Below are 20,295 nucleotides of genomic sequence, written 5' to 3' on the forward strand. Positions count from 1 at the left end.
TTACCGACTGGAGATTATTACATATGCTACAGGAACGTCAAACCTTTCCCCTCTTTAACGACAAGACGTCCTTGACCATCTTACTATTATTTTAGGACTGGGGAACTGCTCGTTTCTCACAGTGCGGTCTCATTTTATCCGCAAAACCCTTCTTTTTGGTTCCCTGAAATTTGATGATTTTTGGTCTCCAACGCCTTCTACACTCATTCTTCTTACTCACGCAGACAATCAAGTAAAGAAACAATATATATAATTTGGGGATTGGTTCCTGAATACGTTACATTAAAGAATGGACAGCTAAACTAACAAGAAAACCCAACAAAGCACCAGCTACAACTTCTAACTCTGTGTGCCCGATTGACTCTTTCAGTGGACTGTAACTACTAGAATCTTTGGCTGATGACTCCTTGCTCTCAGGTGCTACACTCATTGAAAGCATTATAGTTGACCTGGCATTTGTGGTTTCTGATATGATTGGAGTACAAGCCTCTTCAGGGGTTGACACAGGATTTCCATTCTCAGATGATGACACTATAGCAGCAAGGCTCTCCAATTTAACGGAAGAATTTCCATGTTTAGAATCAGTGAGGTCGTCACTGTCCTTTTCTCTGCAAGGAACTGGGGTTTGTTGGGCCTCTAGCAGTCTCTTGTTTAGAACCTTTGCATGCATGCCTACCTCCCGTCTAACACCCTGCAAGGCAGAACAGCAAAGAACCTCAATTCGAAAGATAATTAAGAGTGAACCCAGCATCATTAGTCAATCGAAAAAACAAGAAATGCCTCCAAATTCATATATCACAGGGATCAACACACTTAACATATGGACACGCTGCATCGCTCAGTAAGTATGCCATGCTTAGCTTCTGTTTGCCGTCCTCCGCCGATAAGACAAGTAGCTAATCATACATGTCTATAAAAGTCTACCTTTAAATCTGTCTTCAACTGCATAGTTGTTGGGACAATGCAACCCAAAGCAATGGAGGAGTGCCTAGGCATGCAGCATATGACTCTATTGGTGGAACCAGCTACAAGTCATTTGTTGACAGGGAAGTTCTAATACCATGTGGGCATCTTTATTGGTGACAACTTGAGCTAGAAGAATGAAACTCAATTTCAACAGATATTCCTTTATTAGTAGGAAGATGCACTTTGATCGAGACTTGCGTTATGAGTGCTTATTTTTCCACTTAAATCGGTCTTTAAGGTGTTTTTCTAGCACTTGGCACACCATTAAACTATTACGGAGAAATCTGTATCCATCACTTGGGGGCCTGGGCTTGATGTTGTTCCGGTTCCCATTCTCATGTTCCCCAACTCCTACAATGTATTTGAGCAGTATGGAGATTGATATCATGTATCCAGGTGCTATGGAATTGCTCATCTGGTGATTCATAGGTCCCTCATGGAAGAACCACCTCGTTTTTCCTACAAAGTTATTTTAAGGCTAAATTTCTTAGATCCATGAGATCATGAGAAAGAATTCACATAAATTGGTGGTGACTGGTTAAGTTTTTGAGTTCCAGGGTTTAGAGATCCAATAAATTCTCATATAAGTACTTACACCTCATTAAATGGCCTAATATAAGCCCTCCATCTAGTTCTTCAAAGAAAAGAACGCCTCCACAATGCAACCACTCCCTCCACTCCTTTACATCTCCCATGAGGAATTTCTCCTGAAAAACCTGCAAATTATTATTTGTTTTTTGGCATGGACTGAATGTCCTGTGTTTCAAACTCGCCAAGCTCCAAGCTTCTAGTTTTGTCTAGGTCTGTTTTTTTTTTTTTTTGGATGAATAAAGTCTAGGTCTGTTTGATAAGCTATTTACGCACTTTGGGTGAAACCTACTATAAATGTTCCCTTTATCTACGTAGTGCATGCAAACTTTAGGTCTCATGATAGCATGAGAAGTCTCAGTTTGTTGCAACTCCTTTTCACCTATGTAATCAGATTGGAAAAATAAGTTCAACAATAACGACAAAAAGCCTTTTCCCAACTAAATGGGGTCGACTACATGGATTCTTGCCCTCCAATCAATTCTGTTTAAGGCCATGCTAAATACAAGGCCTAAGCTATGAATATCCTTTCTCACCACTTCTCTAAAAGTTATCTTAGGTCTGCCACTAGCTCTCCTAGTTACTTCAATTTGGATTATATCACTTCTCCGTACAAGGGCATTTATAGACCTCTGTTGAACGTGGTCGTGCCACCTCAAATGACTTTCTCGTAGCTTATCACTTATGGGAGCAACTCCCAGACCAACTCTATCATAATCATTCCTTATCTTATCCTTACTAGTTTTGCCACTCATCCATCTTAGCATCATCATTTCTGCTACACTGAGTTTATTTACGTGATTCTTTTTAACAGCCCGACACTCTGCACCGTACATCATAGCTGGTTGAACAACGGTCTTATAGAATTTTCCTTTAAGCTTTAATAAAATACGTTAATCACACAAGACCCCCAACGCATCTCTCCACTTCATCCACCCTATTTTGATTCTTTGGGAAACATCATCCTCTATATCACCTCTTTTATCTATGATTAAACCAAGGTACTTAAAACAATCACTCTTGAGGAATCTCCTTAACGTCAAGTTTCACCACCTCATTGTCTGGCCGATCATAACTAAAGTTACATACTAGATATTTTGTTTTTGTTCTACTTAGTTTAAAGCCTCTTGATTTCAAAGTTGCTCTCCATGATTCTAACTTGGTATTATTCCCTACTTGAGTCTCATCTATCAACATAGTATTATCAGCAAAAACATACACCAAAGAGCCTCCTCTTGAATGTTTTTGAATAATTCATCCATTATAAGTGCGAATAGATATGGGCTTAAAGTTGATTCTTGACGTAGCCCAACTATAATTAGGAATTCATTATTGTCCCGCCACTATTCTTACACTTGTCAGTTGTCACTGAACCATCATATATATCTTAACTATGTTCACGAATTTACTTACGACCCTTCTTTTCTCTAGTACTTGCCAAATTAACACTCTAGGAACTATATCATAAGCTTTTTCTAGGTCAATAAATATTATATGAAGGTCTTTTCTACACACTCTATACCTTTAAATGAGTCTCCTAATTAAGTAAATAACATTTGTCATAGATCTTCCCAACATAAACCAAATTGGTTCTCCGTAATTGAGGTTAAATGTCTCAAACGGGTTTCAATTACTCTCCCATAATTTTATAGTATGGCTCATTAGTTTAATGCCTCTATAGTTCTTACAACTTTGAATATCTCATTTATTTTTGTAAACTGTAACCATGATGTTTTTCCTCCATTTATGTAGCATTTTCCCTATGCTCATAATTTTATTAAATAACTTGGTTAACCAAGCCAGCCCATGTCTATTGGGATTTCATCAGGGCCTTGTGTCTTGTATAGTTTCATCCTCTTTAGTGCTTCTTTTAATTCGGACATCAAAATTCTCCATATATATGTTCGAAAATGGATGCCTTGGTGGATGGGGTAAGCCTAACTCACAGATACTTGAAGTGTGCTCGTTTAGTAGACTAGAGAAATAGATTTCTCATATCTTCTTAATGTCCCCATCACAAACTATTACTTTACCATCTCCGTTTTTAATGCATCTAACATGGTCAAGATCTCTACTCTTTCTATCCCTTATTTTAGCTATTTAATAAACAGATTTTCCCCCTTCCTTAGTGTCCAACTTATTATATAACTCTTTATACTTCTTCTCCCTTGCTTTTCCCGCAATTTTCTTAGCTTCATTTCTAGCCAACCTATACCTTTGAAGATCCTCAACATCCTTAGTCCCTTACCATGTCTTAAAACTAGCTTTCTTATTCCTAATGGCAGCTTGAATCTCACTATCACACTACGAGGTCTCTTTATAAGAATGGAGCTTTCCTTTTGAATCATTTACGACATCTTTAGCCACCTGTTTTATCCATGTAGCCATGTCATTCCACATCCCATTAAAGTCCTCTTCAAAATCCCACTTTCCTTGTTTGACTATTTCATTAGCGACGAATTTCAAGCACTCTCCTTTAAAGTTCCACCATCTTATCTTAGGATAGTTAACCTTACATCTTTTATAAGTTTTTAAGGTTAGGCACATATCTAAGACCACGAGTCTATATTGTCTAGCTAAGCTTTTCCCTTGTATCACCTTGCAATCCTTGCACAACAATCTATCATTCCTTCTAGTTAGGAAGAAATCTATTTGGTTGCTATGATGTCCACTTTTGAAGGTAATTAAATGTTCATCCCTCTTTTTGAAGTAAGTATTTACAATAGATAGTTCAAAAGCAACAAAAAAAATCTACAACTAAGATCCCTTCTTCATTCCTCTCTTCAAAACCATAACCTTCATGAACACTCTCATAGCCTCTTTGATCTTGTCCAATATGTCCATTTAGATCACCCCCTATGATAATTTTTCTCCTTGACAAATTCCTTGCATTAAGCCATCAATATTTTTTCTAAAATTCTAACTTCAGACTTTCATCCAATCCTACTTGAGGTACACATACACAAATTATATTTACAATATCTTTCTCCGTTACAAGCTAGCAATAATCCTATCACCTATTCTTTTAACTTCCACCACATCATTCTTAAAATCTTTATCCATTATTATACCTGCTTCATTTTTATTAATTTTATCTCCAGTATACCAATGTTTAAAGTCATCAAATTCTTTAGTTTTTTTACCCTTCCATTTTAGTCTCTTGAACACAATGTATGTTAATCCTTCTTTTTCTCATAACATCTATCAATTCTAAGCTTTTACCTATTAAAGATCCTATGTTCCAAGATGCCAATCTAATCCTACGTTTTTGGACTAGCTTCTTTACCTGCACTCGTCCACAGCGTGGGAACCCTTGCCTTCTTATCACGACATCCGGGCACCAATGTAATGCGTCACTTACAGGGGACGCCTTAGCTAACCCTTGCCGACTTATCACTACAACCGGCCATAGTGTAGCGTATCACTTCTTTTGTCGGGGGACGCCCTAGCATAGGTTTATCATATAAAATCAAATCCATGAAAATGGTTTGGCTAAATTTTTTTCGGTGCCGGCTGCCGACAGACCGGACCAACCCTCCTCCTTTACCCAGGCTTGGGACCGACAACAAACACTGGCGGAGTTTTGAATATACTCATCTTGGAAGTATTAGGTACAATATTACATTGAATTATGGCAAGATGCAATGTTTCTACACGATGCTGTTACCACTCTTTCCAGTCTCTCCAAGTTGCAAACATAATCAATAGTTACCATGCATTAAGATTCGACATTTCATCCAGAATGCCTCCATGAAGCAACGCTTAAGTTGATTTATTTGAATATAAGAAATGTTACAATTAAGAAAAAACTATACAACATGGATAAATAGTAGTTTGTGAAATTAATAATTCATTCCAACATTGCTGAAGATTTTTTTTCTAATCCACAAATCATAATATGCAGGATTTCTATATATCTGAAATTCACTACCAATTTTTATGAATTTCAGATTCTTACCGTCTCCATAAAACCACAACAGCAAACAGGTTTACCAGGATATGCAGGATTTCTATATATCTAAAATTCACTACCAATTTTTATGAATTTCAGATTCTTACCGTCTCCATAAAACCACAACAGCAAGCAGGTTTACCAGGATATAGAGTGCTTCTGAGCTGCCACAGTTTATCACTTAATCATGATAAATTCCTAATCTAATAGAAATCCCCCCCCCCCTTAAAAGGTACCAAAAAAATAATAGTAATAGAATAGGAAAAAGGGGAAAGCTATTAACATATCTTGATGGAATTGATACTGCTTACAAATGGCACTGCATCAAACCTAAAGCTGTAGGTTGGAACCCCATATTAGGATTGTGCTGACGATAATAGATGTTATGTGGTCACACAGGAGAAAGATGGTTTACTTTTAGTCTTAGATTTCCATCTCAAAAGACTAATCTGTCAAGTAACAGCACTACCAGGTATATGAAAGGAATGGCAATCCCACTCACAGCCAACAGAGGGTCTAACATTCCCCCTCACAAGTAGGTTTAGAGCCATCATACACAGGGACAGAGAACAGGGAAGCATGGAAGCCGCACCAAGACAAGCAGCAAGATCGAGCCCCACTCTAATACCCTGTCTGATTCCCATCTCAAGAGACTAGTCTGTTAAGTGGAGGTAGTAAGGGGTATATGAACTGAATGGGGATCCCACTCTTACCTGCGGTTGGACCTGTTTCAGAGCTCACCATCATTGGGAATGGTGTTTTTGTTGGGTGAATATGCAAATGGTTGTCTTTGTTTATTTCAGATATAATTTCACATGCAATTCATTTAGTTCAAGGATCAGTTGAATGGGGGGAAAACCCACCAAAACAGAAAAATCTCAGTTCTACCATTCAAATATTGCATGCCAGGAGCCAAAACTCCTAACTTAGTAATTCCTGATTAGCATTAGCAGAAAACAAGGGAGAGGGTTATCTGAACAAGCAGGGTGGCCTATGTTCCTACCAAAACTTTCTATTTCCTCAAAAGAGCAAATTATGCAAGCGGACGTAGGCTACACTGCTTGCTCAGTTGCTGAGAGACTTTCCCGCATAATGAAGTCAAAACTCAAAAGCTAAGTGCAGAAAAGTTAAGCATAAATCAAAATTTACATTTGACCAATTATATGAATTACAAGGAAAATGTATGATGCCATTTCTCTGCGCTGAATCTAAAATTCTTTCAGAATTACTGGAAGCAATTCAAAGTTTTTATTTCTGTACAAAGCAACTAAACCACACATGAAGCAATTCCATCCATATCCCCTCACCCCCCCCACTCTTTCTTCTTTTCCCTCTCTTTCTTTCAAAATCATCAGAAGAACTGAAACAGAATTCCAAAGACTAGAAACAAGGATCCACACAACAGAACAACATATATACCTGGGCATCATACATGACAAGGAAGGCGAAAACTGCGGACATCCCGAATATTGAATCCGAAAAACCCCTGTGTCCATACAGACAAACCAATTGATCGTACCCATAAGTTCGTAAAATAAAGTAGATCACCTATATTCTCCAGAAAATAATTTATAGAACAAAGACAAAAGTTTACCTTTCAAGGGCAAGGGAAGTTGCAGCTGCTACAACCCCCTGCATATAAAGTATATTGGTGACTTGAAGTTAAATACAGAAGTTATGATCATCAAATAACTGAAAAGGGAAACTCAAGCTTGAACATCCATACTGAAGAATGGGTAGAAGGGAATCCACCAGGGCGGACAGCAGCTCTAAGGTCAACATCTTTGCCGTATAGAAGAGAAGTAAAAGGTTTGAAGAATTGCCCAATTGCCCCAGAAATAGCAGCTGAAACCAATACCTAGTACAAGAGAAATAATTATTATTATCGCTGAATTTAAGCCATATCCACAACGTAAAGCAAAATCTTTAGCTTTACGCCTTTACCTTACGCTGAGAGAAATGTAGAGGGCGGGCAGGGTTTTTTACCTTGTTCTGGAAGATTTCTGCGACATCTAAAACTCCAATTTTGAGGCAAACAATGGATGGATTAAATGGTTTTCGAGACGTAAAGAGGTTCCCTTGTCGAAGCTTGCGCCTCTTTGAGCTTGAGGAGAAGCAGCAGTCACTAGTTAGAGGACAAGGGACTCTGTAATAGCACGAAACCATGGTTAATATTTACAACTCTCTCTCTCTCTGGTGCTCTGCGATAACTTACAAAATCCGGTTCTGAAGCTATGTAATCCTAAAATCTAAAACAAATACTGTCGCTCCTACAATTGACAAGCCTCTTCAGCCTTCACAGAATTCCGGGGACTTGCACGGTCGGATGGGCTCTTCCGATTTTTGAAATTCTTAGCGGCGGAGGATTGACGAGTAGTTGCCACTTCGTTCTCAGATGCACAGCTCAAGCTGCCATACGCCCATACGGTCCTGGGAACCTATACTAAAATTCATAAACGATGCATTTAATAGGTAAATTACAAACCTTACTTCACTGGAGAATGGATTATTTTTTTCTGGTAGAAGGTGAAAATGGAAATTAGAAATCTTTTCAATTGAGCTTTATTAGAGATCTTATCGTTGTTTGTACGAAAGGAAGAAAAAAAGAGACCCTATCGTTTCAAAAAAGAATGCTGGTCCTAATCTAAGTTATCTAACTCATCGCATTTACAATATCGATGATGAATTTTATTTGTACTGGAAAATAAATTTCCTTCTTCCGATGGGATATATTGTGCCTGTAAATTGGTTTCTCATTCATATGATTTCTAGTTTAATTGTGAGACGGATTTAGTGTCTTAATAGTTGAATTTCTTTTTTTTTTCATTATCGTTTCTGTTTTATAATCTCTCTATTTTTATGTATATGGAAGTTTGGACTGGTTTATTAACTAAGCTACACTTGGTGTCTTTAACTTTTCGATCTTTGTATCATTCAATATTACATTTTTTTTAACAATAAAATTACATTTCTCACATGAGATTCACGATGGATTGCTCGGGACAAAAAAAAATTCTTCAAAGAAGATTGAATGAAGTAAAACGAAACTGTAGAACTTTACTTAGCATATTCTCTAAGTAGAGAAAACTTTCTTGAATACGCATTTGGAAGCATTCCAATGATTATATTGCCTTTACTAAAAAGATAATTACATTCTAGCTTTTTAAATAATGCATGTTAAATCACAATTAAGATTCAATGTGCATGTTTTAAATAGTCAACTATGATGGTATTTTGCACAAAGAGAAGAAAAAAATTCAGTAATAAAGTTCATTAAAAAGCAGATGACTTCATGCCCAGACAGAAAAGTGCACAATTGCCCAATATAAAAAACAAAAGAGTAGAGAGAATTTTAACTTAGAACATGAGGACTACCAAACCACTTAAGAGTGAGTTTAAACCACTAGACCACCACCTCTAGTGGTTATTGCACACAAAAAATTGCAAATTCACAATGTAGAGAACACGTGGAGGATCACATAATAACAACAGTAAGATTTATACGGTTTAATATGATATGCCATCCATGATAACAAGTTGCCTAGCAATGGAGGAAGAGTAAGACATTTTATCCACTTAATTCTTCGTCTCTCTGTGTTTATAAATTGGGAAGGCTTTTCTACATTTGAAAATCAAATTTCTTCACAAAACACAAAAAGAATTATCTTTAACTTAAGTCTTATGCCCTTGGGGCACTCATAAATGTCTAAATAAAAACAGCCATGGATTAATTCATTAATTCAGAAGCTTCTGTGACAAAAATGGGTTAAGATTCTCTCTTTGTAGGAATGAGATAAATCTAAATAATATCTTTGGGTAAAAGAGGAACTTAAGTGGCTTTCACCTAACTATTAAATTATATAATTTAAAAATGATTTAATTATAGAAAAAAGGGAATATCCCCATCATCTACCTATAACTTTGTAAATCCCTTATGAGTTACAGATATTCTTTTCGAGGGATTTCATTATTCGAAGGGAGGCAGACTTCTCAATAATTTCAAATTTCATTTGTGTAGTTTCTTTCATCAATGCAGGTTACATGATATCATAAGGACAAAACTGCCTCCTCCAGATCCACCTTTAGCAGTAAATGAGATTCACAAAGAGTCTGGCGTGGTTAGCTTGAGCGAAATCATATCCATTGCAATAATTGGTGAAAGATGCACCATGCAAGACGGCTAAAACCAGCAGAGGATGGCCACATCTCTGGCAAAGATCCTAAGGAGTCACCCTGTAAATGGGAGTTTACAGGAAAAGCACAAAGGGAAGGTAACTCTTCCCAGGTGTGTAGGCATCTTCATTGGTTGTTCTTTTTTTCTTTTCTTTTTTTTCCTTCTAATTTTGTGGGCGTGGGGGCGCTGTTGGGTGGCTAGAACTGCTTGGCAATATGGGAATTGTAGCAGAGAGCTTGGATGCGCTTTTTTTTTCCCTCTCAAAACCCCTGATTTTGCCCCTTTCTTCTTCTGCGTTTTTAAGACTAGTACTTCGACAATCTAGGAACTGAAATTTTTTGAGATGGAACATGTGGTCATTTTTGAGTTCCCTTTAAATAATAATCCACCTGCTAGGAGTGGTGCTATCACGTTCTCTATTTACCAGGTGAAGTTATTGTTTCTTCTCAGAGTTGTCTTCGGAGGTGGTGAAAGATAGACATGCCGGCTAATCCCTTAAGCCTCCTGGATGGTGGGGGAAGTGGCTTTTAGCATTCTCCATTGTTTCTTATTTCTATACGCTTGGTCTCCACCGAGCCAGGTAGTAGAAACTTCAGGTTTTCAAACCGTAAGGATAGGTACGGATGAAGATTGGGGAAGATGGTGGAAATATTTCCTTATTCCTCTTCTAAGAAAAAATCATGCTATGCTAAGCCTATCCGACTTAAGGACAACTGATTCATTGCAAAGGAGTGGGTGATTAGACACAGTAGGCAATCCAACAACTCTGGAATCTGGATTCTCGACTGACAGCTTGGCTTGTTAGATCTACTATATAGAAAAGAGAGACTTGGCCTGAATTGCCCAGGGGACCGTGGCCCCCCTGAGAGAAACCATTATCTGTTCTATATTACCGTAACTAGTATTCTAGTAACCAATGGCCAACCACCGCCAAAAGATGCTCTTCCTGGAAAAATCAACCATGTCAGTTATTGGTAAACTACTTCAAAAAGGACAACAGTGACGACTGGTTTGCAAACGACCTACTAGGTTGTCAATGGTTAGGTAGGTTACTCTCCCGATGGAAGAAGCCACAAGTTGCACAAAACGTTAAAAGTTTTAAGTAACCTAACTTTCTTATGCATCATGAATCCAATAATTTTCTGCCGGTATCATGCAGGCCTGTCAAGCTCAAAAATGTGCTTGCGGAATATATTCTCTAACACACAGCATGCATGCACGCATTCTGTATGAACTTCTGTTTGTATTGATAAGTAAGATCCTGGCTCACGAAACAATGGGATTCTTCAAGTATGTTTATCAACACAATCAACCACCTGAATATTAAAAAAGAAAAAAGAAAAAAGAAAAAGAGGGTGTCCGACAGAAATATGGTGATCTCCTAAACAGCAGATATTTCACTAACATAGCTAAGACCTGCTTTATTCCTTCTCAACAACCGCTCAACTCAGAATTATAAACCTTCCTCCACCCCCTATTCAGTCCTGCAACCACACAAAATTCAAACTTGAATCAATCTTCACGCCTTCAGTAGGGAAGAGGAGACAAAAGGAAAAAATTTAGGTTGACTGGCTGGATGGAAAAATATCAATTAGTTGAAACAAGTATAAAATTGCATCTCCCTAACTAATACCAACTATACTAGTATGCCTATTACAAATAGTCAATTATATAGTATAGTAACTATTTTCTATGAAAATCAGTAAGAGGAAATCTCAATAGAACATTTATTAACTGTCTTCCACATTTTCTGCCCAACATATCTTTCTAACTTTACACAAGCACACCAAAAAGTCCAATCCTCTTTAGAGTTGTATGGTATCACAGGATCTTCCATTTAGAATCTCAGGTTTTAATTTCAAAATCTATGATATTATTATTTATTTTTTAAATTTGTTGAGGTGTGTGGAAAGGAAGAATGGTGGCAGTGATGCTCAAACACATTGATGTCTCAGCTAAACTATTTTTCAAAGATTACCACAATAAAATTAATCCTTATCCCAACCACATGGATCTGATTCACTAAACTCTATCCAGTGTGACATTCATTATGGTTCATTGACGTCGTTTGTCAGCACCTCTCATCAGGATACATCAAATAAGCCCCGTTTTCTTCTAGTTTCTCTTATCAGATACAATCTCAAATAACTTGCAATCGAACTTGAATGTGTTCGTTTCTTCTATTTTTACCTTTTTCAGTTTAGCCACTGATATCTCAACATGTTGGCTAAATTCTTTTATCCATACAACATTTATTTACTTTTTAAGATACACTCACACCTGCATGACTGGTATATCTATCCTATACAATTTCCTTTGATTCTTCCATTATCAAGTCTGCTGTAATCCTGTCTGTAACATTTTCAGTTTAATCTTTGGTTGACTGGAGCTGACTCTTACGAAAAGAAAGATTTTCTCTGAGGTATCCCCTATTGGAAATCCTAATAACTCAAATTTCAACACATATTATTTACCAGAGTTGCACCCTAAAACTCTTTTAGTTTGACTAATCTAATCATCTGGAAACAACTAGGTTCCTGGTATTCTCCTATTTATCCCTAACTTCTTTCCTAGCATAACAACTATAACAACAGAAGAAAAGTAAATACCACAAAACTTCATCTTCCCTAAGTCCAACTAACTCATCCAAAAGTATAAAACACAACTTCACCTTCAGCATGTCCAAAAACTTTGAAGCAAATAATTACGGGCTCATGGCCCAATTGACCCTTGCTGTAATTTGTTGAGGCGAGGGGAGGAAAATTTTGTTTGTCCGTCATACTCCAAACACTAACCACAACAACATTATACATATTTTTACTTATGTAAATGCAAATATATCTATCCCAAACATTTCTTCTCCCACCAGTCACATGCTTCTCCTAGTCAATAAGGATATTTCCTACTACTGCAAATTCTTCCATCGATCTATGCTTACTAGCTAACTTCAGTTTTCAACATACCTAACATAAATCCAAATTAATTCATAATATAATAGTTTCATCCTTTAAACGACTTTCTCTCCATCCAGATCCATAGTACATCTTTGAAAATTTTACTTCCAACTATTAATTTCTTACAATGTCGAATATTGTCTTGGTGTTCTAAAATTACTCAGCAAGCCTAACACAACACAAACTTCAAACTTGCACTTTGTCCTGAAAAATTTCCCATCTTTATACACTAAGAGCTTAGAATCTAAGTAGTTTTTTCAGAGTCCTACTTCCACCAGATCATCTCCTCTACTCCCCTCTAGGACCCTAGGGATGACACATTAATTTCTTCACTTGCCCACCTCTATCTATAATCAAGTGAGACAAGAATTCACAGTTCCATTATGGCTTGCCCCATTAAGTTTTGCTGTTTCAGGTCATGATTGGTAAAAATGAACGACCCAGATAGCAAGGGTAACATAATGCAGCCAGTTAAGGGGGTAAGACCAAGCTAATAGGATAATAAAAATTTAATTATACTGAAAAGGCTGATAAAAGTGACTCAAGATATTTTAAATGGGGTAGTCAATATAATTCAAAGAGCAGTAAAGGTTGGCTTTTGCTAAATATTAAGAGTGACAATCATAAAGATATTAAACCATAAATATATTACTGCACTTTTTATCAAAGCAAATTATTCCTCATAATCATCTCTCCATAAAGAAACCTAGTCAGTGGGTAGGGTTTTACAACTTCGATTTGCTAGAGAGTCGAGCTGTCAGCCCCTCTGCCACAGCATCAATGAATTCTTCGGTATTAAGGTACTGGTCCCTAGTAGCTCTGCAGAATACAAAAGGGAAGTTGTGTTGTAAGCATAAAAAATCAGCAAAAAACACACACCCACACCCGGTGTGTTAATACTTACTTAGGTCCATGGATAAGAATAGCAAGATCCTTCGTCATTTTTCCCGATTCCACAGCTCCAACACAAGCTGCTTCCAGTTTCTCAGTAAAATCTAGCAGCCTAGCATTGTCATCCAACTTTGCCCTACCACATCATTTAATCAGTTTTATAACCATTGCTTTGGACATACGTGCTGTAGAAGATATGCAGTATCTAGTTACTAAATTAGTAATTCAAAAATGTCTACCTGTGTGCAAGTCCTCGAGACCAAGCAAAGATTGATGCAATGCTGTTTGTACTGGTTTCACCTCCTTTCTGATGGACTCGGAAATGGCGAGTAACTGTGCCATGGGCGGCTTCAGCTTCAATTGTCTTTCCATCAGGGCACACCTGAAACGCAACAACTTCTCAAGATCCATGACAGTAATTCAGAGATTCTGTTTTAATTTAAAAAAAGTTAAAGACAACCCTTAAATGCTAAAATCTAGAAAAATGTAGCATGCAGTGTGTCTGGGTGACAAGGAAATACTGGAATTCTATTTCAACATGTCCCAGAAATCATATGGTTATTGAACTTTCGGGCACATTAAAGAAGAGGTGATTAAAGAAAGCTGAGCATTCATCCAAATGCTAGCCATGTGAGAAAAAAATTTAAGTATATAGTAAAGGTTTTTTAATACCCTTGAGTACATTGACATTTAAGATCTTCTACCAAAATTCTTGATCAAGGTCACAGCATAAAAAATCCACATGGAAGATATTGAAAAGGAGCTAGAGTTATTCTGAACTTCAAGGAACCAAGTTCTCAATTTATTAGAGTATAAGAAGTGAAATTTGAAATTTTGACAGGGTTTGGATCAGGATCAGATTTAATAGCCCAAATATAAGACCCTGTAAACAAACAAACATCGAGCAGAAAGAAGATGGAAACAAAACAAGCAGGTTAATAGCTTATAACAATGGATGTACCAGCACTGAAGTCATTAATCCCAGAGATCCAAAACCTGTAAGCACACAAACAAAAGATATTTCATCAAAAAAAAAAAACATAATACACAGGTGTCAATTTTGCCCCCTCCCACTAACCAAGAGAGAAAGATGTTACAAAACCGCCTATGTAATCCCCCTCTCCCATTGCCACCCTCTTAAAGGGAAGAAAAAATAACAAGAATAAGAGTTTGCAACACAACCTTAGTTCAACAAAATAACAGCTCACAAGGATTTATTTGCAGTCAAGAAAAAGTAGATTAAACAATTCCACAAACCTTGAGCTAACATGTCACTCTGCACATCCCCGTCATAATTTTTGCATGCCCATACATAACCACCATCGCTCTTCAGTGCATAGGCAACCATGTCATCAATGAGTCTATGCTCATACCTAGAATTAAATTACAAAGGCTAGTTAAAAAATACAGGATATTTAAAGGTCAAAAAGCTGCAAACACCAGTGTATCAATGAAAGATATCTCACTATAGTCCCACATAGGCTAGTTAAAATACAGGAACTGTAAATGTCAAACTGCAACCAGAGTTGTGATGGAAGATATCTCACCATATCCCTGCAGCTTCAAACTTGGATTTCCATTGAGCTTCATAAACTTCTTGGAATATGTCCTTGAACCTTCAGATATAATGGGAAAAGGAGAATCAAGGTTCAAACACGCCACATGAACGTTATTGCAATAAACATACAAAATATTATTATATCTTCAGAAACATATGGTTTCAGCGAAGTTCTCGATCATTATTTCTTTTTCTAATTACAAGGAAAATTTGTTGTGACAGCATAGTAAATGAATAGGGGATCCGTAACAGATTCTACACCCCTTTTCCTCCTCCTTCCTCCTTTTCTCCGAGGAATAAAAGAGGAAAAGGATATATTTAATCAAACAATCAAGTATGCACATACCTTCCATCATACTTCTTGAGGATCGTATTCTTTGTGCTTAGATAAAGGGGCCATTTTTTCTCGTAAGCTGTGGTCATTGATGCTTCGGCAAAAGAACGGATGGACTGTATTCATTTGAGAAGGGTTGGGGGAAGGGGGCATATTTTGATCAGTGGCCTGTGTGAAGTAAATTGGCTTAAAATATTTAATTAACCCAAAAATCAGAATAGGTTTGCAGGATTAGAACCTCATCAGTGTTATACATGGATAGAGCAACACCTCCATCACCTTTAAAGTTGAAAACCTCCAATTCCATATTTTCACCATTTCCTTCTGGTACTGCAAGCATTATTGAAAGATATAGTTTAATATACAACAAAGCAAATCAAATTATGGAAACCCCACAATGTGGAATAACAATTTAAACATAATGACTTAAACTAAAGTAAGGATCCATACCAAATACCAATTTGAGTTTTCCAGATCCCTTGATAACAGCATCAGTTGCCCGATATTGGTCACCAAATGCATGCCTTCCAATGCATATGGGTTTTGTCCAACCTGAGAACAGCAACCAGTGAGTAAGATTATCCCCTTATCAAAATTATGCAGCATGGTCAAAACGCATATATTTAGATACCTGGGACAAGCTTGGGGACGTTTTTGCATATAATTGGCTCTCGGAACACAGTTCCTGAGTAAGATTTCAATAATAAGAGTCCATCAGGAAACAAACAATACATTGCCTGCCATCCAAATATAGGAATAATGAGAGGTTAAGTTCTCTGACCATTCAAAATGTTCCTGATTGTCCCATTTGGACTCTTCCACATCTGTTTCAAGTTAAATTCTTTGACACGAGCTTCATCTGTCACAAAATAAGATTAATGCCATTAACATGGGGGAAAAGACAATGACTACATTTAGCAATTCTGAACCACACATGTTCAACAAAATGTATTTTTGGAATAGAGCTAATGTATACCTGGAGTTACGGTTGCACACTTGATTGCTACATTATACCTGCGAAGAGACCTCGTTACTTTGACTCAGCAGAAAGATATGGATATTGTAACTACAGAATAAATTATGAAGAATAACTAAATCTAATTTGGAGGTCTATCGTAGAACAAGGAAACTCCAGATTGGTGAAGGAACATGTTTGCGTCAAGTAACTCTATCATAAATTTATAATGGATAGAAAAAGGAGAAAGAACCTTCAAATACCTGTTTTCTCCCAGCCTCAAGCATATAGAACCAGCCCCATCTGATTAGTAAAATTTCAGCCCCAGGTGTTCATGCCAGAGGGATGAAAAATACATGCAAAACCTATACAATTCACAAGAGTGACACTAATCTCCCCTAACCCTTGTGATACTTCTGTGGCTGTTACATAATCATTTAATGAAGACCATTTACATGCTAGATTTAGCTGAAACTTGACAACTGAGAAGGGTAAAGGATCCCAATAATATGGACACACCCCATGCCTTTTACAGCTTACAGCATAGCATCTAGCAGTTACCAAGTTCGGTACCTTGATATTTCTCCATAAGAGAATAATGCATCCAGCAGAAAAAGGAGGGTAATAACTCTTATACTTTCATTGAGTAACATCTTGAAAGAAAATAATAATAATAATAATAATAATAATAATAATAATAATAATAATAATAATCTGGTGACCTCCACTAGAAATCCCTGGATGATGGGTACAGATAACATAGGCAAACAAAAACAGAGAACAGGGATAGATTAAATAATTTTAAAAAGTGATAAAATATTCCATCTTAATGCCTTGAACTCCACAGACAGTATAAACTTTGTATTCTACAGAGAAAGGTGGCCTCTGCACTTTCAATTGTGATAACAGGGAAACCAAAAGCTAAAACACAAAACATACTTAAGTGTGGCCTCTGCACTTTCAATTGTAACTTTATCATCAGTAGCATCACGGTAAGGCAGTCCAAGGTCAAAGTACTTTATATCTAACTCCAGAAAGGGGAAAATAAGCTGCAAAAATGGTGTAAGAAATTCAATAAATAGAGAAAAAATACCGAAAAGAATATATACTCTGAAAAACAACATGGAAAATAATACATTCTAGAGATTATTCATAAAAATCAATTACCTTATCCTTAATTGATTTCCAAAATACTCGAGTCATCTCATCACCTGCATCATAAGCATAGAGCCACAGAACATAAGATCGTGAAGAACTACTTCAAAAATCAATCGGGTGAAGCTGGTAAGAAATCCAAGATTCCAGCAATCAAGTTTATCTTTCATAAGGCTTAATAAGCATCATATCATCTAAAGGAAAGCATTTTACAAAGCCCAGGAAACAAGTTGTTCCATTGTGCCTGATGGAAAATAAGATGCCAACAGAAGGTTACCAAACCAGTAAGATGTTACTGAGGCACATGTCATTCACACTTCAGAAAGATTCTCTACAAATTAATTGAGAAAACATTATGCATTAACCATTTAACCCACAACATCGTTATGAACTTGCTCTCGATTAACTCTATAATGGACCTCCCAAATATACAGCTCCAGACTAAGAGAGGTGTTTAACAACGAATGTTCCTCATGCCAGGGGTAACAAAAATCCACTGTCCCATCTGGCAGAACATTAATATCTAAGTTAGGCTGACCAGACAGTGCTTCTGCCTTAAGCATAAGGATGACAATAAGAAGAAGACTGATAAAAATCTTGACAACCAACAAGGGCATGGCACCACAAGATCCTAAAGTTGAGAGCTTGACCTATTCTAGCAGCATTTACCTTAGACTGCTGACTGCTGAGCATGAGAAAAAAGCCCCAAGCCACCAACGAAGGTGGCTGCATGATAATTCTAATGACATCTGATCAAGGTATGGATTCATGTTCAACTTAATATTTTTCACAAAATGCATTGTTCTGGTGAAAGACAGAAAATCGCTCCAGTTTGGATAGAAAGTAGAGAGCCCATAAAAACATCAGGTAATTTTTTACTCTTATTGACCCGAAAAATAAAAAATCACATTTACATTAACACCACACTTTGGAAAGAGGTGGCCAACTAAATTAAAGCCTTAACCTGTATCAGTAAAATGTCCCATGGTAACTTAAAGATACGTCCAATGATAAGTTGATAACCACCCAACACCAAAAGCTCTTTGTGATTAAAAGCCTCGAGAGTAGCAATTTCCAAATTTTCCACCAGAATACAAATGGATAAAAAGGAAGACCTACATATAAACCAGTTATAAGCATGCCTGCAACAATTACTAGTCGGGTATAACAAGCTGATATATTTTTAACAGCCGTACCCCACCCCAAAAAGAGAAACCATATTTCCTTACCGCTTCCTCATTCCTTGTCTATTTTGTCAGACAAACCGAGAAACTCAGACATCCTCGTAAGATTTAAGATTTTATAAGAAAAATTCTAATGAAATGGTTGAGAAACTCTTATTTAATATCTCCTGCAATGTGAACTACAATGAAAATAAATATGAAACAAAACAGCAGAAAATATCCTTGAACTGCGTACGAAAGTGAAACGATCCCCTCCCTCGCATAGAAAAGTAGAAATAACCTTCGAACAAAGTCTTTACTGTTCCGTCTTAAATTACTAGGTTCGATCGATTACAAAACGAAACAAAGATATAAATCGTTCACGCGTACAAATCATTTACTCAGAAATCTCCGTCCTCCGTCGGTTAGATCTTTCTGAACTGCTATGAGGATCCGTCACACATAACCAAAGGAAACTCCATATACATTTTTATTTTCATGAAAACCGAAAAGAAAAAGAAAAACACGGCACGGCAAAACGATCAAAATCCAACAGACGAGCAAATGATGAAAAGAAAGACGATCATATAGGGGAAAAAACTGAAACTCAGAAGATCGGAAAAGAAATGAAAGGAGAAGAGGTTCTGACCATCCATCTCAACGATGGGATTGGCGACTTTGATCTTCTCAAAAGCCATTTCTCTGGTGCTGCTTCTTCAACAACAACAAGAAGGAGAATTGGAATCCAAGATCTGAAAACCTCTCCCAATAACGAGAGTGAAATTTTCCAAAGGCAGGCAGAGGTGAACAGACCAGGGGGAGTTGGCAAAACTGGGGTTCTAGGTGTGTACTTATAATGAGGACGAGACGGAGCAGACGGTCTCGCTTTTCCAATATCGCAAACTAACAGCCAACACCAACAAAGTCAAAAAAAAAAAAAAAAATTTGAGGGACCCACAGTTGGTGCCTTGGTGGTGGGACACACACATATAGTTTTCGTAATTGCAAATGTCAAGATGGAATCCTTTCTTCGATTAAAAGTGGTATCCGTATCTCTACCAAAATACAAAAAGCTAAGGCGATATTTATGAACACCCGGGCATGGGGACCCTTCACCCTATTGATTCGATGATTTTTCTTCAAACCCATTAGGAGTTAGGACCATTTCAATGTACAGCAGAGAGACATTATAAATTAAATTAAATTAAAACAATACTAAGATGGATGTAGAGATATTTTAAACAAATACCAAAATATTCCGTTTTGATGTCTGCGATTGCCGCAGGAGAAAATTTTCTTGTTTTCTTGATCTATGGTAATTGGTAATTTACTAATTACTAATTTCCGTGCTAGTATTGCTTATTTAACCCGATGTAAAAATACATTTGTTTCGCCAATGCAGGTTGGTTAAGTGGTAAAGATCCATACTTTTGACAACGCAGAGCTGTTCTAGTGGTTGAAACCAACACCTTTTAGTGAAGAAGTCATGGTTTCAATTATTGCTGACGTATATTAATATTCCTAGCTCCCAGTTTCAATTTTTTCAACCCGTTCACCCACAAATTTTAACGTTGGAACCATCGAGGACTCTGCCCTATTTATTTA

General features: G+C 37.0%; 2 protein-coding genes across 4 annotated transcripts; both read right to left on the minus strand.

Annotated features, from left to right (window-relative positions):
* Positions 1–168: 168 nt before the first annotated feature.
* Positions 169–8,760, minus strand: LOC149026432 (Acid phosphatase/vanadium-dependent haloperoxidase-related protein). Its single transcript, XM_089146720.1, has 5 exons — positions 7,493–8,760; positions 7,233–7,364; positions 7,101–7,138; positions 6,926–6,992; positions 169–691 (listed from the first exon to the last, which is right to left on the minus strand). The coding sequence occupies exons 1-5, from the start codon at positions 7,670–7,672 to the stop codon at positions 278–280; spliced, it is 831 nt and encodes a 276-aa protein (XP_089002846.1). The 5' UTR covers positions 7,673–8,760; the 3' UTR covers positions 169–277.
* A 2,114-nt stretch (positions 8,761–10,874) lies between these two features.
* Positions 10,875–19,549, minus strand: LOC149026433 (isocitrate dehydrogenase [NADP]). 3 transcript variants are annotated; one of them, XM_089146718.1, is made up of 16 exons: positions 19,340–19,549; positions 17,540–17,583; positions 17,312–17,421; positions 16,394–16,431; positions 16,199–16,276; positions 16,049–16,102; positions 15,868–15,969; positions 15,656–15,747; positions 15,430–15,533; positions 15,073–15,141; positions 14,783–14,898; positions 14,487–14,521; positions 13,765–13,907; positions 13,539–13,661; positions 13,367–13,453; positions 10,875–11,164 (listed from the first exon to the last, which is right to left on the minus strand). In XM_089146718.1, the coding sequence occupies exons 1-16, from the start codon at positions 19,386–19,388 to the stop codon at positions 11,155–11,157; spliced, it is 1,254 nt and encodes a 417-aa protein (XP_089002844.1). In that variant the 5' UTR covers positions 19,389–19,549; the 3' UTR covers positions 10,875–11,154. The 3 variants fall into 3 exon arrangements, with proteins under 3 accessions (XP_089002844.1, XP_089002843.1, XP_089002845.1); XM_089146717.1 differs by having other exon boundaries at positions 13,364–13,453; XM_089146719.1 differs by lacking the exon at positions 10,875–11,164 and having other exon boundaries at positions 13,360–13,453.
* Between the last annotated feature and the right edge of the window lie 746 nt (positions 19,550–20,295).

This window comes from Hakea prostrata, chromosome 2 (assembly GCF_041222555.1).
Source record: "Hakea prostrata isolate BN-2017 chromosome 2, UWA_Hpros_2, whole genome shotgun sequence".
Taxonomy (NCBI): Eukaryota; Viridiplantae; Streptophyta; class Magnoliopsida; order Proteales; family Proteaceae; genus Hakea; species Hakea prostrata.